Genomic DNA, 22,991 nt, shown 5'->3' on the forward strand with positions numbered 1-22,991 from the left:
CTAAAAATTACCTTGACTATTACACAACTGCTCAGCTTAGGGGCAAAACCACTTCTGGAAGGCCAGGCTGGACTGCTCCGCCACAGCATTAGCGCTGATTACACGTGTGAGTGTGCTGCTGCCATAACCATATCATCCCCCGTGTTTAAAGGCCCCTGCTCTGCCTGCAGCATCCCAGCCCTGAGACAGGCATGCCCTGCCACATATTTTTTCACCCCTCTGCACCAGCACGGACCGAAGCTGGAAGAAGGATGAGGGGTGATGGGCAGCGACCTCGGCTCTCCCAGTGCTCCCAGCACAGGGAAGGGGCAAAGCACCGAGGAGCCCCTTGCTGGCCTCTCCCTGCCGTTAGCATCTTGCTCCGAGGAGAAGGCTCTGCAGATCCCTGGCGAGGGCACTCGAGAGCTGATAATCCTCAGGGCCAAAGCACAGGCAGCAGCATGCTTCAAAATGGGAGGTGGAAACAGCCTCCCCTCCTTGGAGGCCTGCTTCTTGCTCTGCCCCAGCAACCCAGGACCACCCAGCTGCCTCCAAGAAATAGTTTCAGAACATGGCACTCGGCCTTTTTCCACATTTTCAGATTAAGCTGAATGAAGCCACTCTTTTCTTTGTGCTGAAGGGGATGAACTCCTGGAGCTGCAGAAGGAAGGACTCCCCCCATTTCCATAGTCAGAGCTTGTCTGCGGAGAGGAGCCTTGGGCCACACAGGTTCCTTCTCAAAGGAAGAACAAAGCCCTGCTTGGGGGCAAGGAAGGGGCATCAGTGCTGGGGCAAGCACCAGGTACAGCCAGGCAAATTGCTGGAACCGTGTGGCCAGTGGGACAGCCCACAAACCCAGCACAACATCCTGCACATCAGGATGTTGCAGAAAAGCAGGAAAGACTGCTGTCAAAGCCAGGCTCCCTCCAGCTGCTTGGTCAATGGGACACGAATGTCTGAGGGCAGGGAAGAAAACACACACAGAAACAAAGGGGTGTCCAAAGACTTTTACACTCCAGACCGAAGCCTTGCATGCATTCGTCTAAACACTCAGCTTCTATAATTAATGAACATAAGGCTGAAATCCTAGGCAACTCCCAGAAGGCAAGGGATGAGGGCAAATCAGTCCCCTGCAAGCAGCCTACGCATCTGAAGATGTCTGGCACCTACAACGAAATATGGGGAAAAGCCACTCGCGGCAGGGCTGTCACGTAGGGAATGTAAAACCAGAAAGGGCTGCTGCACGTGCAGAGGTCAGGCTGCTCACACGTAGCGGGGCTGCATCTAATACAGCCCACAGCAGAACCAGTCAGCACAGTCACCGAGTGGCAACTTTACAGACTAAATAAGACAGCACGAAAAAAATAATCAGTAGAGGAGGGTTACAAACATGCAACCAGATGTTGGTTTTGGTAGCTAGTGATGGTTTTATTGGCAAGCATTTAAATGTATTAATCTGTTTAATGGTATCATCAAATCCTTCCCTACAATAATTATCTGGAGGGTCCCAGGACCGTGGGGGAACCTTTACATTCCACACCCTTGCTTCCACATTGACTGAGAGTATTCAAAATTTTCCACAAACATTAAGAAAACAACCACACTGCTTAAAACTCAGGACCTAAAACTGCAAGCAGCCTTTTAACTCCATCTAGCTGCATTACACATTACATTTGCCTCACCCCTGTGACCAGAAGAGGCTCAGGAGATGCACGTCTGGGATGAGAGCAGGACTAGTGAGAAAGGTCAGGCCAGGCACTGAGGGGCCCTGCAGGGGAGAGCACTGCAGTTCACCTGGATTTGCCCTGTCATGCTCTGGTAGTGCCTCACATGCAATCCCCCCTCCCCAAATCCTCTCTGCACCATATGTTACTCAACAGCCTGCTGCTGCCTCCTGCCCTTCCTGGGGCTGCAGCTCAGCAGCTGGTGGTGAGGGGCTGAAGATCAGCCACAGCACAGCTTGTGTGAGAGCAGCACAGCACCCAGCAAGCTCATGCAGCCGGAGCTGGCCTCCCTTTCCTTCTTACCCACAGCCTCTCCCCCACCTCTGCACCTCCAAAGGGCTCTGCTTATCTTCAGGGCAGGAGCTGCCTCACGAGGAGGATGCAGCAGGGCACAAAACCCAAGAATCGACTCAAGCTTTAGCGGAAGGCAGCTCACGGAGAAACTACATTATTTCACAACTCCTCTCCCTTGTTTTCTGTGGGATGGGTCAGTAGCGGGTTGCCCTCCTCCTCCCTTTGCCCCCCGCCTGCTGGCAGACGGCTTTGATCAGGAGCCCCGCGTTGCTCCCCCCTGCTGCCACCCCTCCATCCTTCCTCTCCCCTACCGAGAGGCCGAAGCCCTGGGTGGGGGAGAGGCGTGGAGGCCTCGCATCACCTTCCCACTGCAGGGGGATCCAGCAGGGAGCAGGGAAGGTGCCAGGAAGCTTTTTAAGCTGTTTCCTTCCTTTTTGAACTCGCACAGTTGACTAGCTCAGCACGCCAGCCCGAGAGCAGTGCCTGGAAGACTGGGATCAACAGAGTCCTTTAGTCTGGGACGCCCCAGGTTGCTTATGGGGGCTTCACTGCTTCCTCCAGGGCCTCGTGCAGCGCAAGCAGGATGCGGCGGGCTCGTCCTGTCACTGCTGACAGGGAGCTGGAGGGGAAAAAGCAGCGAGCGAGGCGGCGAGCCTCGTGTCCTCCCATGAACCACGACCCGCTCCGTTTGCCATATACACCCCGCAGCTCTCCCTCCCGCTGAGACAGCGAAGCCCAAAGCCAGGCGATCGCCTAGCGAGCAGCATCTCCCCCAGCTTTTCGGGATAAAACACCAAAAAGCAGCCCCGGGCCGGGGCCGCCCCCCTCCACCTTCCCCCGGCGCCTTCCCCTCAGGAGGCCGGCGGCGGGGCGGGACGGGGCTGGGGCTGAGCCCCGGGGCTGCCCGGCCCCGCCGTGCCCCGCTCCCCGCCCCCGGCGGCTCCGAGCGCCGTCTCCCCCCCTTCATCCCTCCCTCCCCCGGCGGCTGCGGGCCGCTGCCGGCCGCCCGGCAGGTTGTAAAGTCATTAAGCCCCTCAGCCATGCCGGCCCGCGCCCCGGCGGCTCCTGCCACGGCCGCTGGTGGGCCGCCACCGCGCCGCCTCCTCCGCGGCAGCAGCAGCAGCAGCGCGGCATGGCCGCCGCTCCCCGCCGCCTCCTCCTCCTCCTCCTCTTCCTCCTCCTCCTCCTCCTCCTTCTCCTCAGCGCCGCCGCCCCCCTCGGCGCTAAGGTAAGCGGCGGCGGAGCCTCCCCCCTGCTCGCCCCTCGCCCTTCCCCTCAGCCTCCTCCGCCAACACAAAAGGCCGGCGGGGCGAGAGGGGGGTCCCCGGGGGGCTGCGGGGCCTCGCCGCTCGCCTGGGTGCCGGGCGGGGAGGTGACAGCCGGGTGGGGATGGAAAAAAGGGGGGTCTGTGCTTTGAGACCCCCGTGGGGGCACCTTGATCCCCCGAGGTGCATGTGCGGGAGCCGGAGCCTGGTGCTCCCCTTGTCCCTGGTGTCAGAGCAGCACTGAGAGCCCGCAGCGAGACCTTTCCCTTTCCCCTTACCCCTTTCTCCTTACCCCTTTCCCCTAACCCCTTTCCTCTTCCCCTTCCTTCCCCTGTGGCCAGACCACCCTTCACAGGGTGCTGGCCGAGCCTCCTGCTTGCAGGGGTCACCACACACCCTGGGGCTCCACGTGGGAGCTTCCCGGCCAGGTCCCTCTGTGCAGGAGGGATCCTGCGCTGCTAGCAGAAAGAAGAAGGGCTTGGACTGGTTTTTTTCCTTCCCCAGACAAAGCCACGGTGAGGTGAAGCAGTCTCACAAGAGCTGTCTAATGCACAGCGATAGGCACCGCAGCTTTACACCCAGCTTTGTCCCGCAGCGTCTCCTGAGCTAGGCTTGTCCTTGTTTTAAGCTCAGGCAGTGTCCCACTTCCACTGCGTGTTCACCGCCTGCTCTGCTTACCCCGAACCGTAGGGCTCAGCCAGACAGAGCAAGCCAGGTCAAGCTGAGCAGCTGTGAAATCCTTCATCTAGGCGTGGAGGAGTCCGTTCAGGTCGGTGACTGCATACACAAGCCCGGGCTGCTCGGGGTCCTGCTGCCACAGACCCCCGTGGGGGCACCCAGGACTCCGTGGCTCAGGGTGACCCCGTGGAGATGAAGGATTGCACGCTGCAGGAATGGCTGGTGGTATTGCTGCATGCCCTCCGATCGCTATCTTCCGTGCCAGGCCACGCACACAGCAGTCATTAAGGGATTAACCTGCAATTGCTTTTGCTCTCTGGTTTTCTACAGCAGGGTTATACAGAGAATGCGATAGAAAGCCTCCATCCCTAGATAAGCAAATTCCTCCCTGTGTGGAGCTGTCTCGGCTCAGTGTATTCAATGCCTCTGAAAAAACTGGTGGTAGAGATGCCTCTCCTGCACACCCCACATTGCTCCCTTCTTTCCCTTCAGAGATTTCCAGCCGTTCTACTAACTCATCCCAAAATAAGCGTGTTCTCCTACTTGAAGGGAATGACCTAACCAACTTGGATCAAGTATTTTGTAATGACATGCCTGTGAACTTTCTTTCATGGCAGGATTATAAACAGTACTTCATAGTTCTTTGCTGGCTTCTGTTTACCAGCTTTCTAATTTGCTTCTCATCTGTGCCTCATTATATGTCCAGATTTCTGTTACTTATCTGCTGCAATATCACATCTTTTGCAAGTTTAGCGTTTTTCCCCAGATTGTTCTTCTTCCTAATCCCATAAAAATTATTCTGTAGGTCTCTTTTTACCCCTGGGTACTTTCCCATCATGGGAAATTCCTTCTGTGGTATCACGTTAAAATATTTCTAAGCAAAATCTGGTTTTGTATCTGTGTCCGACAATGAATCTCTCATACAAACTATCAGCTCTATACAAATAGGCTAAGACAATGACAGAATAAGAAATAGCTTTATACAAACACCATTTTGGGGGGTAAAACATCAGGGCACAATTGCAAACCCTATTGTGTTTTTTTTTCAGGGCTTGCGGCAGAGTTTATTGCCACAGCTTTGATCAGAGCACAACACAGGGAACCCAGACCAGGGGGGCTGAGCATGGCCATTCATTTCCAGGAGTGTAAGATAATAATCTGGCGGCCGTTCCAGGCATTAGGACATCTGAAGCTACTTAGTATTTCAGTAAGTAGCACAGTTTGCTGTAGAGAGAAGCCCTTAGGTACAGGATCTTGGAAATTTCTGGTAGAGGACACGCGGTTAATGACCTCGGGAAAGGTCTGTTCGGAATTTAGTTCATTTCCAGCTGCTGTTTCTTGTTGTCTTAGAAGCTCTGACAGGGCTGAGCTTACAACAGCTACTTGTGCCCTTCAGTGGTGGTCAGGGCCCGAAGGCATGTCAGGCTGCAACAGAGGGCGTACCCCTGCGAGCTCCTCTATTAAGGCGAGCTGAACAGGGATGTTTGTTGTCTCTCTTCCTAGAAAGCCTTTTTTTCCCCAAGACACAGACTAATGAATCCCGAGATTCAATATGGGAGACTAAGCCAGTGACACAGTCATTGCCATTATTCCCAGGCTTCTGGGAAACCCATTGTAGTTCAGAGCTGATCTGACGCATGGCAGAGAATCATTAGAGGATTTATTTTGTCCCTTTCTGCTCTTCAGAAAGACTGCCTGGAAAACCGATAGGATGTCAGCCTGGGCTCGCCCTCCTGTGCTGGGCTGCAGCATTTTGTTTGTGGCAGCCTTTGTTTGGTGTCGATGGGGGGGAGAAGGGAAACAGCTGCCGACTCTTTGGGTAGACAGAAAAAGCTTTCAGTGGTGCTGGCTTAGAGACTGATGTTTCCATCATTGATATTGGTAAATCTGGAGGCAGATGTTCTACCCTGGAAGAGTTCCCCACCCTGCCTTATCTTTTCACTCTGGGCAGGAGGGCTAGAACAAGGTTTGTGTGCATAATTCACTGTGCTCCTGGTGCCCCCCCGCACCAGTCCACGCAGGCTGTCCTACACGCCTTGCTCCTTAGATTACAGCAGGTCGGGTTTTAAAGCTCTGGTCCCCCACAGCAAGGGGACAGGAGGGCAACCTTCACCTGTGTGTTTGCACGGCCTCTGTCTGGTGAGGCACAGAAACAGCGTGGTTAGCCTCAGAGAGGAAGAGCTGCAGCTGTGTGACCACCTTGTGCCAAGCCACAAGTGCCTCGAGGGAAATTCTTGCGGAGAGCACCTGGCTGAGCTGGAGCATGGTCTGCCTTTGCTACCGGTGGTAATTTCTAGCCCTAACATTTCTCAGCACCTAAGGAATTGTACCTGATTCTCTTCCCTGCTTTGGGCAGAGCCCCCATCCAAGCCCAGGCAGAACCAGCCTTGCAAACACTGGACCTACGCCTGCCTCCTGCTCCAGCATCTCTAGCCTGCTCCGTGTGTGGTTCTGCAGCACAGCACAAGTTAGAGCAGCTTTAGCATCTCCCACAACCAGGGCAGTGCAAAAGAGTTGTTTTAAAGCCCGTCTGACTTTCCTTTTTCCACGGAGTGTGGGATTTACTCAGGGGCTTGGGAAACTAAAGCTAGGAGCTTATCTAATCTGGAGTCTATCCCACAGCCCTTAATTTGTTATCTGGAAATTTGGAAAATGCAAGTATCTCTAATTGAAAACAAGAGCCGTTTGTGTGTCATGGTTAATGCAGATTTATTTCTGACAAGAGAGTAAATTCAGCACAGATTGGAACCAGCTGCCCCAGCTCTAAGTACCTGAGTCTGCCCTCCACGTCTCCAGGCCTAGGACTTGGATGCTGTCATGCCGTAAGTCTCACTGGCTGAGGCGACAGCTCAGCATTGTCCTTGCTTGCATGAGGAAATAAATGCTCCTGAGCAAGGACCGGCAAGGGAGCTTGGTCATGGAAAACCTGAGAGCCAAATCAATCTACTTAATGTGTGATTGATTCCTCCAGCAAGGGGAGGAAGCAGGAACAGGGAGTGCAAAGGGGCTTACAGATAGAGAGGAACACATTTTATTCCAAATCTGCTGTCGCTGCTTGAGCTGCGGCAAGAGCCTGTGCCCAAGGCATGCCCACAATCAAGGTGGATAGGAGGAGGTGAGCACCAGCGAGCTGAAAGCAGAGCACTGACCGGAGGAGGATCCAGCAGGCAGCTGTGGCTTGTCTTGCTTTTGAGAGCAGCAGGGCCTGTGGATCATTTACTCCAAACACACAACATCTCTTTCATAGCAGGGTAGGTCAGTAGAACAGGGCATTTCACTTCTCTTTGCTCATTTCCCCTCCGTACGGTCTCACCTATACGGACTGTAAGATCTGTGGAGCAGGACTATCTTGTAGGTTACAAATACACCGGATTTTGATTGCCACTTGGGGAAAAACTGTGTCAATCCTGCAGCTTCTGGTCCGCATGCCTTCCCCCAGGGCAGTGCTTGCGCCCTGTGGTGCTCTGTAGCTGCTCAGTCACGTGGAAAGACGCCAGCTCTGATTAATACCCCAGCTACAGGAGAAGCTGCTTTGCACTGAGCTCCCCACACAGACACAGATAAATCACCGTTCTTCTCCTTCCCTGCAATTGCGAAGAGCTCTTCCTCCCCAGGCCTTGAGATGCTTATCACAGAAGAGCGTAGGAGGGGTCAGGGAAAGACTTGAACTGAAAATACCTTACAGCGAGAGACCTATAATTTCTTTCCTGGGTAGCTCTGGAAGCTACACCGTCAGCATTTCCATTTGTGGTCTGATCATATGCACTCAGACAAAAATTCTTATAGGACACAGGTTGAAATGAGCATTTGGCAGAAGAGAAAATGGTCCTTTTGAAAACATGCTTCTTTCTTTGAAATTTAATTTCAAATTTATTCCTTCTCTTGAGCAACTCTGCTGCTTGTCACAGCTCTCGGTCTCAGTCAGACAACTCAAATCCAGCCAGGACATCCAAGTACATTGAAGAATTTTGTTGTATTGTTTTCACAGTTAGCTATTGTAATCCTCAAAGGTAAAGCATCAGGTAGCGTAGTGCTGTTTCATGCAGCAGAGCAGGTTGTTTCCAACGTGCTCTGGCTGCTGTATGATCGCCAAGAAGAGGCACTGCGCGCACTTCAAACATACTAAGTTACAACTTAAAAACATTTGCACAAAAACAGCTGCATCTCCTCTGCCCAGTGGATGTTCTGTTGGCAGATGCTGTAGAAACAGCAAATTCTCAGGCAGGAATTACACTACAAGATGAAGAACACTTTGGTTTTATTACACCAATAAAGAGCGTCAAGCCAAGAGGCAGTCAACCAAAGTAGTGAACAGAGCACATTCAGCAAGGAGCAAACTCTGCTGAGTTTTCTTTCACATCCATCAATTATCCTTCTGCAGAACAGTTCTTCTCGACAGGACTATCAGCTGCGGCCACAAGCCTGCACATTTTGCTAAGAGTAGCAGTGATACTGCTTCTCCGTGCCTTTACTTAAACATAACAGATCTTACCCATGCACAAATTATTCATTTTCTTCGATAAACCGTGAGCATTTTCTGCTGGGTAAATCACTTCCAGTCACTGCCCTGTGGTAAACTCATGGCTGCATTTAACAGCATTCACAGCTGTATTTCAGCAAACAGCAAATTCGTTCTTGTATGTGCTGGTTTGCAAAAATCCCAAGGAGCTTTTAGGCCATCAGACACAGAATGAGAGAACAGTGCAAGGAAAAAAATCTTGCTAAAACAAAGAGTCACTTACCTGCTGGGAGTTACAGAGGCAGAGCCAACAGCAGCCTGCTGCAATGACCTTGTTGGGGCCAGAGGAGCTTAGGTTTGCCAAATTTAAAGGATCAGCCCCGGCGAGGCATGCTGGGTCGGGGAGAGCCCTCTGAGGAGCATGTTGTGGGGTGGGTGGCGAGAGGTCAGCAACGCAGTGGTGAGATGGGATGGCTGCAACTGCAAGGGGCTCTGCTTCCGAAGCACTCTTGAAAATGACTTTTGTGAGGGTTGCAGGGTGAGGAGCTTGGACCCGAGCCGACTTGTGCACAAAGGGGAGTTTATTCGTTGTGGTGCAGCTCCAGCAGAGGACAGATGCCTCCCCCAGCCCCCCTCAGCCTTTCTCCTCTCCCCTCACCACTCGTTGGAGCCAGCTGGGGCTGCGATCTGCTGGCATATCCAACTCAGAGCCAGGTCTTGGCTCAGGCTGCAGCTGGGATTATCCCCACACGTCCCACCTGAGGGCCCTTCTCCACATCGCACCAGTCCCTGAGGCATCCCGTGGGTGCTGCCTCTGTCAGGCCTCCCTCGGGCCGAGGCGGCGGGCCGCTGGGTTCCCCCGCTAACCAGCCTCTGTTTCTGTCAGGACAGTAGTGAGGCAGCTGATGGAGCTGGCCCCTGGGATGAAGAAGTCACCAAGTGGTGGGGAGAGTGGAGCTCCTGGTCCACCTGCTCGCGGTCCTGCGGGGGAGGCGTGATGTCCCGGGAGAGGCACTGCCTGCGACAGAGGTACGTCTGTCCCCACAGCACCCCTTGGCCAGCCCTCAAGGGGCACAGGGGTGCCCCGACCCACGTTTTGGGCTCTAGGGCCTCAGAAAGGAAGGCAGGTGGGCAGCCAGCAGGCTGTGGGAGACTTGAAGATGACAGGGTTGTGGGCTGGAGACCAGCTTTATTCCTCCTCCACTGTCCTTCACAAACCCTGCTTCTCCACGGCTGCTCTGAGCAACCTAACCCTGACTCGTAGCCAGTTCCTGTGCGTAGGATTTTGGCCCTTATTCCCAGACACCTTCTGGGGACTCGGCTGGCAGCAGCCAGCTCAGCCATGCCTCAGCAATTTCCCCTTTTCACTCCCTGCAGAGCTGGCAAGATTTTGTTCCCCCTGTCATTTATCTGGCTGTCACCTGACAGCATCTCCATTTGTCCCCTGCAGCTGCTACAGCCCTGGCACTGATTGAACGAGGTTTGTGGGGAGCTCCAGCTGTCCCCTGTGGGTCACCTTGCCACCAAGCCCTCCTCCTCGGGCACCTCACTAACCTGCTTCTCCCGAGCTGTTAATGAGAGCCAGCATCCTGCAGCACAGCAAGCCTCAGGGGTTGCCCGGCCCCTTTCCCTTCTGCGTGAATGCACTCGGGAGTGCAGGAAGCTCAGACAAGGGCCCCCCACCTGCTCTGCCTCCTGCAAAAGGAAACTTCTTTCATGTGGGCTGGTTGGCAGCATCGGGAGGGTCCAGATGTGCTGAGGTGCCGTCCATCTGGACGTGGCCTCCCCACTGACGAGGCTTGCCAACATCTCTGCCTCTGCTTGACACAAAACCCAGCCAAAAGGTGCTGCAGCGCTAAGCAAAGCAGCTTGTGAGCCAGCTGTGCCTCACGAAAAAATTTTTGCCCAAGTCTGCAGACTGCCCCTGCTTCAGCTGAAAGGCATGGTGATTTTTGAAGCCTTGTGGTGCAAATTTAAGCTTTGCCTACACCACATAAAGCATAGCTCTGCAGGGATAGCTACAATCGAGGCAGTCCAGCGTGTATGGCTACTGCGCACCCTAAGTTCCCAGCCCTGTTAACCCACTGTCTGCTGCTGATCTTTACCCAGAGCACAGTGCCTTAATCTGCAGTCCTAGCCTTTCTCCCCACACCTTCCCAGCTTTCAGGTTTTTTTCAGCATATGCACATCAGGAACTTGGACAAATGTTGCTGGCCAGAGCTAAAGCATCAACTGCTGAAAAACTCATGTTTTTTTGTCCGTTACCTGTACCAAACCTCTCCTGTTAATCTTTTAGGGTGTCCATTCCCCATGGGAGGTGCCATCTCTCTGCCTACTGCTCATTGAATTCTGAAATCAATCCCCCTGCTCACTTCAGATCATGGGAGTGGTGGATCTACTGGTCTGTTGTCCTTCTGTCAGATCAACCCTATGGGAGCTCAGAGGTGAAGGGGCACAGCAGTGCCAATACTTCACTTGCTCCCTGTTCTACTCAAACTGCCCCAAAAAGAGAATAGCCTAAAATTGCATTCCACCTAAAAACACTGAAAATGCATTTCAGAGACAGTGGCTGGCATAGATACAGAAAGCTTTGCTCTGATAAAACACTAGCCTGGCTTCTCCTTGTTAAGCCAGGCCTGACTTCTCAGTTATCTTCAATTTCTTAGAGTTTCATGGACCTCCAGCTCATTTCTGCATTCTCATTCTGCTTTGCAGGCTCCAGATGCCCCAGGGAACGAACAGCACCATGTGTGTTGGCCAAGCCAAACACTACCAACTGTGCCAGCAGCAGGTGAGAACCACTTCCAGCACCGACTGGTTCTTACTGGGGGATGTGGGATGCAGGGGCCTGCACTTGGAGCTTCAAGAGCACCAGCAGTCAGGGTGTGACTGGTCTGTCAGAGGCATGGGCCACTCCTGGGGCAGCGTGCCTCTGAAAACAGGGGAGATGGGCTCTACTCTCTGGGACTGAAAGGTGGGGAAAAAGGATATAGATAGGTTAGATTAGATTATAGATATATTTGTTGTGGGGTGGGGGGAAGGAAGACGTTTTTCCAGTATGCTTTTCCCTTTGCTGTAAGTAAATTTTGCAGTACTGTTAAATGCAGCTGTCTGAGGCAATGGAAGCCTGTCCCTTCTGCCTGTGTTATAGCACGTCAGAGTCCATCACTGATTCCTTCCAGGGTGGACTGGGCATTTTCATCCTCCAAGTATGCAGCAGGGACAAGCAGCTGTCACAACCACGGCTGCGACATAGGGAGCTTTTGATCACGTTTATTCCCTCCATAGCCCTGCCCAGCCAACACAGCAAGCTTCAAACAACAGCAGTGCTCCAGTTTCAATGCCAAAGCCTTTGGGAAGCGCTACTACCACTGGATGCCCCTCTATCCAGGTGGGTTTTCACAGCTTCACACAAAGGATCAGGGTGAGAAAACACCTACAGGATCTCCTCAGACACAGGAGAACGACGCAGGGGGCAAGGGATGGATGCTCCTCGTTGGTCTGGAAGTACTTTCCTCTGCTACCTCCTTTGGAGAAATCATTCCCTGTTTCTTCACAGAACCTCTCTGCCCAGCCAGGCCTTCTCTCTCACCACATTGCTCCTGTTTTGGAAAATACGTCAGCAAGCGCTGGCGGGCAGACAGGACACAGGCTCCTCTGAGGTGTCTCAGCAGTCATCCTGGCAGAGTGGCTGTTCAATCCCTGCGTGCCTTCTTCCATTTTGGCTGCGTCTTTTGCCCAGTGTGCTTCCCACTGGGCTGGTGGTGGGTTATTCTGAACAGGATGTCCATCCGTTTCCTGTGCAGAAGAGATAAATTGCTTCACGTGACTTGCCAGATGGCCCTTGAGGCCCAGAATCAGCTCCTCTGAGACACGACTGTCTTTCTGGACCTGCCTGTTTTTCTCTTTCCATTAGCTGCCAAGGGAACATAGAATATCTGTACCTCTTGCTCCAGTTATCAGCTGGAAGGGGTGTAGCTGGCCACGGTTGGTACAGTTGGTGCCTCTCTTACAGGTCTTTTTTGCTCTTGTGTATTTATGTGTGGCCTGGGATCTGCTGAGGCAGATTCCCCTGTCTGGCACAAGGGATGGCACTGTAAAGGGGAGAGGGTATGGCAAGGAAGTGGTTTTGCCATTGAGAAGCACTTCTGCCAGGCCTGGTCCCCATCTGCAGCCTCATACCACAGCCCCTTTACTGCCGAAACATCTGTAGCCTTGGGGTCTCATCTCAAGAAGCAAGAACATCAAAGGTGATGTCAAACCAGCAGCATGGATAAGAGGAAAGTCCCCTTCTTCACTGCCCGTTTCTGATCACCTTGCTCTGCCTCTGTCCCTTCAGATGACTACACCAGCATCTCCAACAAGCCCTGTGACCTCCAGTGCACCACTCGGAGCGGAGAGAGACAGCTGATGGCCCGAGCACAGGATGGTACCTCCTGCAAGGACAGGACCCATCAAGGAGTCTGCATCAATGGGAAGTGTGAGGTGAGGCTCTGGAAGGAAATAACACAGAAATGGGGAGTATAAACGCATGGTGGAACCTCCAAGGCCAAGGGCCCCAGCAGGGAAGTGAAACCAAGGCCTGGCAGGAATAATTACACTCCCTTTTGAATGCCTACGGACTAGAACAGAGCACAAAAGACATTAGATTCACATTCCCACTGAGTAACAGAACTTTCCTCCCAGTACAGAGAGGACTAGAATTGAAGTGACTATGCTTTCATAGTCATCCAAGTTGAAAAAAAAATCTTATATTTGATTTATCCTGCATGCAGCAAGGATGAAGGATGGGTGTGTGTAGTGTTACGCTGAGGTGTCTTAAAACTTCAAGTAGGCCTGCCTTTGACGCAGCATCTCCTGCAGAGTGATGCTGAATGTCACTAGTACAGCACAAAGGATTGGCTTAAAGACAGCTACAGAACAAACTGAAACAGCTTACCCAAATCTTACTCCAGTCACCTACACACACACAACCCTGTCCCAGCTGCAGGGGCACAATGTAAATGGTCACAGCTTGCACCAGTGAATATCTCCTGCTGCCAGATTCATTCATTCACCACCCTGCTCCAAGCTACCCTACACCCACACCCAGAACCTCACCTAAATAATGTGGTAGCGTTTCCTTGAAAAGACCCTGCCCCCAGGAAACCCTTTCTTGTTTTATTCTTTGCAGCCAGTGGGGTGCGATGGGAGCCTGTATTCGCCCCGGACGATGGACAGATGCAGGGTGTGTGGAGGGGACGGCAGCACTTGCCACCGTGTCTCGGGCAGCTTCCGAAAGGCAATCTCACAGATAGGTACTCCCTGCTACCACAGTCCAGAGACTTCACCTGCTACTCCTTACCACCAACTGGCATGAAGGGTGACTGGCTTGAATGCGGGTAGGAGTTTCCCAGCTGCTTGGTGGAAAGAGCTGAAGAGTGTCGCCACCTCTGCTTAAATGCCTTTGTTTTATCCTGTTAGCTTAATCAGAGGAGATAGGTTTTGATGTGCTGTATATTAGCCTGGCAAGTTTTCCCTTTACCTCTTTACTGGAGAAAGCAGCTGGGGATCTATTTGTTCTTATTGATTTTGGCAGCTCCCCCACCTCAGGCGATGTGAAGAGGTCAATGAATCTTCTTTATTTGTGCTAGGCGTTCACTGGAAGCTTAGGTTCCTGTGATGAGGGTCACGGCATTTGTTTCAGCCTGCACTTAGTCTCCAGCTTTCCCCAGCCCTACGGTTGTCACAGCTGTGGGACAGTCCCTCTGAAACGGGGCTGAGATTAATGGTTCATCTCCTGCCACCTCATGGCCCATTCCTCCACTCACAGAAGAAATAGACTGTGGTATACCCATTAGTAATTAACTATGGTTTGAGGATGTTTTAGAACATCATTTCACATGGCTGTAGTTCCACTAGTCTACCTCATTCTCCACAGATGCTAGACCAGAGAAGCGCTTGGGCTCCTTTCCAGGTCAGGGTAATGGTGCCGACCTCTCTAGCAGTACACAAACAGTCTTGGCATTCTGTTCCAGCTCTCATAAAATCTTACAGGGCAGGAAGAAAACAATGAATTTCTATTAGGAAAGACAAGCTGGCAAACCCACACAACTTTAAGAGCCTTCTCACTTCCTCTCCATTTAAAGGTCAATCTTTAAGCTCCTCTTGAGACAAATTCTGTTGAGTCAGGAGCTGAGGGGACCTACAGTCTTCTCCCTCCTTCCTTCAGCATTAGCGTTAGTCACTAGTAAGCTTTTTCTGTGCTCTTGCCAGAAAACTTGAGAGCACATTCATTGACGCACCTAAAGCCACACAGTTATACTTGCACAATTCCTTTTTAACAAACCCAGCTGTAGTCAAACTGAGCCTTAGAGACCTGTAATGGCCATCTGTAAAGGGATTTCATAGGGGAGCTAGGATTGGAGCTCACAGCCTGGCATGATGTGTTTATGTTCTTAAACAAACTGCTAGGGGTAGTTCTGCCCTCCTACTTGCACACTTATCCCACAAACTTCTTTGCCTATGTACACCTTTTTATTTCGTCCTCAGGGTTTCCTCACCTCCATTCTGTTCCTGCTCCTCAGGTTATGTGTTCATCACCAACATCCCTGCCGGTGCCACCGACATCCTCATCATTGAGCGTAGGAAGACAGAAAACATCCTGGGTAAGCAGAGGATCCACAGGGATGTGGATGTGCCAGTTCAGCTCTCCTTATTGCCAATGCAGTTTCAGTGCTCTGCATAGAATATCATATTTGTCTCTTTTGTCTCTTCTTTGAAGCACTTGCTGATGAATCTGGGCATTTCTTTTTCAACGGCAACTCTGCCATTGACAACCCCCAGAACTTCAGGGTGGCTGGCACGATCTTCAAGTACCGGCGGCCCTCGAGCCTGAACTCAGATGGGCTGGAGTATATCATAGCTCAAGGGCCCACTAACCAGTCTCTGAATGCCATGGTAAGTGAAGAGCTAGTTTTAGGCCTTCCTGTCTTGCCTGTCCCAAAACTGTGAGCCTCCCCAGACAAATGGAATATTCACCTTGATCCCAAACCAATTGCCTGGGGCTGAGGAAGCCGGGTACTGCCTTGCAGGTTTCCAAGGATGCTATCTTCTCTTATCATCTGTCACAAAGTAGCTGTGCTTAGAAGAGATCTCTGTGAAATACATGCCCTTAAAATAAAACAAGTTTTGTTTTCTTCCCTGTTTCCCCCAGTACTATAACTTCAATGGCAAAATGCCACATATAACTTATGACTACACTGTACCACGGACACCACCACCTCTCCGAACTGCAGCCCCTGCTGTAGACAGACCTCACTATCATCACCTGCTAGAGACCAGCCAGAACTATCCTGCTCCAGCCAACTCCAGAGCTGCCAAGGACTCCAACGCCACATGGCTCTCCCTGCCACCAGATGACACCAGCGAACAGCTTAAGACAACCTTAAGAGAAAGGCATGAAGATTTAGGCTTCAGTCATCCGCACTTCTTCCAGACCAACTCCACCAGTCAGCCTCGGGGCTGGGTCTGGGAACAAGGTGAAGAAAAGGAGAAATATGACTTCCAGATAAGACAGGTCTACCATGCAAACACAGCAGGAGAGGAAGAGGAGGACGAAGCAGCAGCAATCGGTGGAGAAACAGAATTGGGTTGGTTGCTTTATTTTTCTTTCTCTCACAAGTCTGCATTCATTGATAGTGGACGTTCCACATTGGCTTACTTGAAATCTAGAGTGGCTTTCCCATTGGAGCTGCCAGAAGAGAAGGATGGTTAATAACAGGGGTGGACACTGTCAGGGAGCAGTAAGGGCTGGTCGCTCCTTAAGGGAAGGGGAGCAAAGCTGAAGTTGATCTGGGAAAGCCAAACAATTCAGGAACAGAAGTAAGAGCAAATCTCACCTACAACATAGGTGAGGCCAGACCTGAACTTAAATGGAGCTCCTGGGCCATGGGTAGAGAGTGCGTGGGGATCCCACGTGAGGCTGGTCAGGGCAGTTAAGGTGCCATGCTGGCACCTTATGATTTTAAGGCCAAATACTTCATGCTTTTTTTCCCCTTACTGGACACCTAAACCACATGCTGAAGTCTAAGTCATACAAGACAGTGAAAGAATCCCCCTGTTTCTCTTCCAGCCCTCAGATTCAATCAGATTTCCATCAGCACAGCTGTACCCTACAGCACGAGGAGATCCGAGCTCTCGGAGAACAGCCGTGCAGCGTCCTCCAGGCTTCGCCTCTTCAGGCGGCTGTGTCACCGAGACCTGCACCACACCGCCTTCTGTAGGGAGCTGCAGCACCTGGCAGCCAGGCTGGCCCAGAGGAACTCCACAGCAGGACTATGGACCCAGACGGCTGCCCGGTGGCCGCAGGGCCTCCACAAAGCACCGTCCCGTAAGAACTCACTGGAGGACTTGAAGGTGGAGGCATATGCTGGGAGTCAGGGGGAAGCAAGAAACTACAGCGTGATGGCATCTGTGGAGAGCCCTTTGCTAGGTGCCAGCACAACCACGGACATCAGCCAGGCAGAGCCTCTGCAAGCCCCTGGCGCTGAAAGGTGGCACTTGGTTTCCTGGGCAAAACAGGAGCGTGGTTAGCTGGGGAGGGAGGGTTGAACCGATCCTGATAGTCTCACCGCTGTCCTTGACGTCCCCGTTCTCCAGTGTCTCTCCATGGCAGCTGTTGGAGACAGCACACTTGAGCAATGGTGTGTCCTCCAAAGACTGATTGGCATAGCTCCTGGTGTGACACAGAGCTTCCAGAACCTATTTTGTGTCCTCCTGCCTCAGAGGGATCCATTTAAATAGGTTCTGTAGGACCTGCAGGGCTGTGGCTATTCACAGCCTTGCTAGTCGAATACAGGAGGTGGATCAAGGCTTTGCACTCTCTGCTTGTCATTGGGGCATCTTGTCCAAGGTGGGGGGAGATGGTGATGGAGAGCAGGAACAATGGGTTTCATCCCGTTTTCAAAGAAAGTAAGGAGGAAATTTAATACATTTAATGTTTGCAGCAATTTTCATCTTTATCTCATGCCACCTCCTCCTCTCTTTGCAGCAATGAGTTTAATGTGAGCCCCGTGGGCCATGATGACATCAGCTTGGCTGACATGTATCGCTGGAAGGTCTCAGCCTATGCCCCCTGCAGCTCCACGTGCACTTCAGGTAGGTGAAGACCTGATCTTATTTTCAAGATGGGTTCATCCCAGTAACTTCCTTTAATTGGAATCCACACAACCGGCCCCCAGTTTCTTTGCCATTTGGTTCCCTGTTTTTATGGTATCTAGAGAGGGCAGATGCATTTTGATAGAAAACCAGGATATTATTGCAATGCCATTGGTCTTAGAGTGGCATCTTGAAGTGATTGACTCTTGTAATCAGTGGTGCAATCGTGAATTTCCGTACTTTGTAGGATGAGTTTTGGCGTCAGTTTTCCTTCCCAGGATGGGAGGTTAGGATGACAGCCCTCAGAGGAGTCTGGGGAGAGAAACAGAGCCATCCAGAGCATCTGGCTGATATTTGTTTGGAACCTTTTATCAGTTCAAGCCTTTCCTAGGCGACTGATCATGCAAGGGAGATCCTTTTTGGCTGCTGTTAGAGAAAACACTGGTATTTTTAAAATTGCAGGTAGAGTTTCAGAGGCTCTTTAATAATTTAATCATAGTTGAGGGAGGCTTTTGCAACTGGTAGAGCCTGACCAAGAGAGGATCTTAATTGTCCAGCAGGTATCAGCGCCTCCTACGCGATGTGTGTCCGGTACGATGGAGTGGAAGTGGATGAAACATACTGTGATGCCCTAACCCGGCCAGAACCTACTCACGAATTTTGCACAGGCAGGGACTGCCAGCCTAGGTGAGTGGGAACAACATCAGCTATCCGTGGCTACCACACATCTTAGTGAGGATTATTTCTGGCTCGGCAGCCATTTCGGGGCTGGAAGTTGTGCTTAAATAGCTAAACCCACATACCCTCATGTGGGAAAAAAAGGGAAGGAATTTGTTGTGTCTAAATTACCTGCTAAGCACAAGGCTGTCTTTCAAGACCAGCCCCCCTTAACATCACCATCTACGTGATCAGCAGGTTCACAACAGCAGTGACTGGGTCAGGGAGTCCCAGGAACACACGCACTCCCCAGCCACCCTCTGTCCCTTGGTCCCCTTACCTGGGTTTTCCTTTGTGCTTTCTCTCCCGGTGCTCGTGGAGGTGGGAGACCAGCCGGTGGAGCGAATGCTCCAGGACCTGCGGCGAGGGCTACCAGTACCGCACCGTGCGCTGCTGGAAGATGCTGGCTCCAGGCTTTGACAGCTCCGTTTACGATGACCTCTGTGAGTCAGCCGGGCTGGCCAGGCCCATGGAGAGGAAAGCCTGCAAGAACAAGGCCTGTGGGCCTCAGTGGGAGCTCTCCGAGTGGTCTGAGGTAGGCGGCAGGGGAGCTTTGCATCCAAGAATGGGCTGGGGCCTGGAGGAAAATGACAAATGTTGGGCGCTTCCCTCTGGTGTGTGCTGAGGAAGCGCTGCCCGACTATGCCCTGGGGAAGCAAGTACTGCCTTTACCCCCTTTTTCTCTTCCCCTGCTGGGGTCCTGCCCCATTCCACTAGTGCAGCAGGAGGAAAACACCTCTGCTTGTCCCTCTTGCGCTCTGCTTCTGAGCCCAGGGGCTGGCTCTGTGTCGTTGCAGTGTTCAGCCCGGTGCGGTACCCAGGGGACGATGAAGCGGGAGGTGCGCTGCTCGGTGGAGGCACCTCTCTGCGACGAGTCCCGCAAGCCCAGCAGCGAGAAGGCGTGCTCAGGACCCCCCTGCGACCGCCGCTGGACCGCTTCCGACTGGGGCCCGGTGAGTCCAGAGGGGCTGCTGCTCCCTCCCCCAGTGCTGGGGGTACAGGGCTGGCAGGAGAGGGCAGACAGGCAGTCACACCAGTGGTCTGCTGGCTTTTGTCTGGCAGAGGCTAGAGAATCGGTGATAATCTGCATTTTTGCCTCTCCATGCTGCAAAAATGCAGATAATTACTGATTAAGTCTGAGGGGAGCTCTTTAATAATTCGGGATCCTCCTGGCACCTGAAGAATGAACCCCCACCGACCAGATGTACCTCTAAAGACCCATGGGGTCGAGTGCCACACAGCCTCAAATGCAAGCCTAGGCTCCAGGCTCAAGGCCCCCAGCACACTGCAGACCGTGGCCCCTCAACCTTCCTGCTGTAACTAAATACCCTCTGTTCCTCCAAGTGCTCAGGTGCCTGTGGTGAGGGACGCATGAGTCGCTTCGTCGCGTGTCGCAACCTGGAGGGCAAGGTGATCTCCGACGCGCAGTGTGACCCGGCCACCAAGCCCCTGGCTGTCCACCCGTGTGGAGACAAGAACTGCCCCGCGCACTGGGTGGAGCAGGAGTGGGACCAGGTAAAGCCCACCCCACATCCCACAGGAGCTGGTGGGTGCCTGGCTCCCTTGGCAGAGCTGTACCCTTGGCACAGCTCCTTCCACAAAGAGGGAAGTAGCAATGCCCCAGTTTGCCCCCCCATACCTCAAGGTTTGTGGCACTTGCTGCCTTCCCAGGGAGCTCCATTGGAGGGCAGCAATGTCCTAAGGAAATCCTCCTCCTCTCCCACCTCTGGCTCCCAGCTGGCAGTTGCATGTACCTCAGCAGAGCTCTGTCCAGAATCTGCACTCACCTCCCCAAGATTTTGGTCCCACCACTAAAGAGAAAGCCCCCCAAAAAAACAACTGGTTCTCTGATTAATAATAGCCAGAGGTAAGCCTGGACCACAGCCCAAGTCCCTGCCCTGGAAGTCACATCCAGCCCAAGGACGCTTACTTGCCTCAGGACTCAGTCAAGTGAACGTGGCCCAGGTGCCTCACTCTATCCAGACATCATTCTCACCAGCCTACTCCCTCTCTGTTGGTCAAGGAGCTTTGGGCTTCCCATGACAAGCTGGGCCAAATCCCAGAGCATCCAGGAGGAACACATTGACTCACTTGTGGGGTTTGACCTTGTAAAGTCTTGAGAAAAACAGGGATTCACAGAGCGTTGAGGAAGACAGTCAGATAAACAACCAAGCTCTCCCTCCCCTCCAACCATAGCTAAGCCTCTGTTCTCCTTTTTGTAGCCTTCCTAGCTGTTGACTGCATTCAGCTGTGTCCCTCCAGCACTGGTTAATGAGCAGAAACTGGTTAAACCTGGGGACCTGGACCTGTGGCAGTCCTGTCACCCTTTCCTGCTCTGGCCCATGGTGTGGGTCATGTACAATGCTGTGGTACAATTTTTTCAGTTATGCCCTGGTGACTAAACTCGCCTGAACCCTGAAAGGCCAGCTGGGCTCCCCACCTTTGCCTGCGCCAGCGTCTTTGCTGTGTTCTCTCAGCACAGGATGACTCAGGAGGGATGCAAGCCAGCTGTGCTGGCCCCGGCATGGTGAAGACAGGCACAGAGCAGTGAAATCTCAAGCTGGCAACTGGTGCTGTGGGCATCAGGGAGCGGAGCAGAACTAGAATCAGATCCTGCTTCTCTTGGTGTTGCCCTGAGAAGCTGAGCCCTGCCACCTGTGCCTGCATGGCTGTGGGCTGAGCTCGGGTACTTGTCCATGCAGGTCTCCTGTAACACACCAGTTTGATCCCCTTGGCCCACACACTGCTTGTCAGTGTTCCAAGACACAGGTTGCTGCACAAATATGCTACACGGTCTTCGAGGACATAGAGGTACATAAATTAAGTCAGAAACAGCCTTTTGTAGTCTTACCTTGACTCTTCCAGGTCCCTTGTGGTAGCTGCTCTCAGGCCGGCCAAGCTCAGTTCAGCATCCCCCACGGATGGATTGTGCACAAATAACCAGCTCCTGTCCTGCTCCCCAAGAAATTCAGCTCCCTTGCAGGCAGCCATTGCTCCTGTGACTGCCCCCTTCAGACTGGTGTTAGCGCACGTTTAGCACCTTGCTTCTGAGCAGGATGCCATCTTACCTGGAGCTGCACAGCCGAGGAGCATCATTTGTTTTGTTTTCTTCCCCAGTGTGATGCCAGCTGTGGGCGAGGGATGAAGACCAGGGTCGTCTTGTGCGCAGGCTTGGAGAATGGGGTGTACAGGGAGTACCCTGAGAAGCGCTGTGAAGCCTCCCAGAAGCCTGAGGAGCACGCTGCCTGTTTCAAGAGGCCGTGTTCGACGTGGTTCACTACCTCCTGGTCACAGGTAGGGCTCAGGGAGGTGGGGAAGGGGGAGATGAGGCCTCATAACCCTGGTTGATGGTGTACATCCTGCGCTGAGGATTTCTAGCAGCCTGATCTGCCGAGGGCTCTGGTAGGAGTGGACAGGACTGCGAGCTCTCTCAGCAGACCAGGCAGCAGAGGGAGAGGCTGGCACACAGGAGCTGGAGAGCATGTGGATTATGGCCTCAGGCAAGAGCATGCACTGCACTGCAGGCATTACAGCCACGTCTCTTCTGCCAGGAGTCAGTGTTCTGTCCTTCCCTTGATTTTCTGCTAGTGAGCATTTAGGGAGTGGGGGTAGGCAAAGCTGTGGCTGACTCACAGCAGCCATTTTGTCCATCGTCAATCATAGCATCAGCGTTCAAAGCAAAAGCAACTCTGAGCTGCGTTAAAAAGCAGAAAGCCAACTCCTCCCTCGCCCTGCCCCAGCTTCCAGGGGCTCTCCTCCAGCAACCAAAGGGGAGCTAAATCTGAGATCAGTGTGGGATCTGACCCAAGTCTCCTCAAGAATAGTCTCCAAAGGGAGGCCTTGCTGGAAGAAAGAACTCGGCACCCACAGGAAAATAAAAACCTGCCTCTCATGATCCCTTCCCTCGATCTTCACAGTGCAGCAAGACGTGCGGTGCTGGTGTGCGGCTGCGCGAGGTGAAGTGCTACCAGGGGGAAGCGTTGGCTCAGGGCTGCGACCCCGCTTCCAAGCCAGAAGCCAGGCAGACGTGCCAGCTCCAGCCGTGCCCCACAGAGGCACCAGGTGAGGCTGGGAGGGCAGGGAGGGTGGGAGAGGAGCCCTGGGAGCCCTTTACTCCCCCCAGCTCTCAGCTGGGGGAAGCACATCTCCTTTTGTAACCCTTTCTGTGGATGCTTCTGCTCCCCAGAAGAAGACTGTGAAGACAAAGTGACGGCCAACTGCGTGCTGGTGCTGAAGGTGAAGCTGTGCTCTCACTGGTACTACAGGAAGGCTTGCTGCCGGTCATGTCGGCTCAAGTCACCCTGACTACTACCAGCCTGTAGTTCCCTTCCAAATTCAGGGGCAAGACCCCCCTTGAGCCAAACTTTACCACTTGAAGCCACACCACTTGGCTTGGCTATGGAGCCAGTCCCTGTAGACGAGCCTGCTCAGCAAGGAAGGACTCCTAGGACTTAGTCATCACCGTTCCCTCTCCACCAAGAGGTTTTTATTCAAAACAAACCGTCGGTTCCTAGAAAGCTACTGAGAAGTGAGTTGGGAAAGCCTGTCCCTGCTGTCAGTCATCTCTGAAGAGCTCCAGGTGGAGGTGGTGGGGCGCAGAGGCCAGCCCACAGCAGGGCACAGACCACAGCAGCAGTCGCTCTGCCCTGCCCTGCTGATTTTTCTACTACAAGGGTTATTTCCAAATCACAGCCCAAAAATTCTGTGTCACAATAAAGAGCTAAACCGTAAACCTGT

General features: G+C 52.9%; 1 protein-coding gene and 1 long non-coding RNA gene across 5 annotated transcripts; one reads left to right on the forward strand and one right to left on the reverse strand.

The window, feature by feature from the left end:
- Positions 1–2,944: 2,944 nt before the first annotated feature.
- LOC101797716 (ADAMTS-like protein 2) lies at positions 2,945–22,986 on the forward strand. Of its 4 annotated transcripts, none has more exons than XM_027463149.3 (18): positions 2,948–3,225; positions 9,291–9,428; positions 11,115–11,190; positions 11,688–11,790; positions 12,739–12,884; positions 13,573–13,696; positions 14,966–15,046; positions 15,163–15,338; positions 15,595–16,030; positions 16,513–16,933; positions 17,431–17,537; positions 18,098–18,224; positions 18,576–18,789; positions 19,052–19,207; positions 19,599–19,769; positions 21,372–21,548; positions 22,172–22,316; positions 22,441–22,986. In XM_027463149.3, exons 1-18 carry the CDS (start codon positions 3,038–3,040, stop codon positions 22,557–22,559), a joined length of 3,105 nt encoding a protein of 1,034 aa, XP_027318950.1. In that variant the 5' UTR covers positions 2,948–3,037; the 3' UTR covers positions 22,560–22,986. The 4 variants fall into 4 exon arrangements, with proteins under 4 accessions (XP_027318952.1, XP_027318950.1, XP_027318949.1 ...); XM_027463148.3 differs by having other exon boundaries at positions 2,949–3,225; positions 18,095–18,224; XM_027463150.3 differs by having other exon boundaries at positions 2,968–3,225; positions 9,286–9,428; positions 18,095–18,224.
- On the reverse strand, positions 11,068–21,058 carry LOC110352681 (uncharacterized). Its single transcript, XR_011811034.1, has 3 exons — positions 20,185–21,058; positions 18,535–18,831; positions 11,068–12,892 (listed from the first exon to the last, which is right to left on the reverse strand). It is a non-coding gene; the product is annotated as an uncharacterized lncRNA (long non-coding RNA).
- Positions 22,987–22,991: the final 5 nt, after the last annotated feature.

The sequence above is a fragment of the Anas platyrhynchos genome, chromosome 8 (assembly GCF_047663525.1).
Source record: "Anas platyrhynchos isolate ZD024472 breed Pekin duck chromosome 8, IASCAAS_PekinDuck_T2T, whole genome shotgun sequence".
NCBI classification, from domain to species: Eukaryota; Metazoa; Chordata; class Aves; order Anseriformes; family Anatidae; genus Anas; species Anas platyrhynchos.

Excerpts from the sequence above, each read along its gene's own strand:
- LOC101797716 (XM_027463148.3), top strand. The coding sequence starts at position 3,038 with ATGCCGGCCCGCGCCCCGGCGGCTCCTGCCACGGCCGCTGGTGGGCCG. Across the intron at positions 15,047-15,162 it reads GAAGACAGAAAACATCCTGG|CACTTGCTGATGAATCTGGG; the intron begins GTAAGCAGAGGA and ends TCTTCTTTGAAG. Across the intron at positions 15,339-15,594 it reads ACCAGTCTCTGAATGCCATG|TACTATAACTTCAATGGCAA; the intron begins GTAAGTGAAGAG and ends TGTTTCCCCCAG.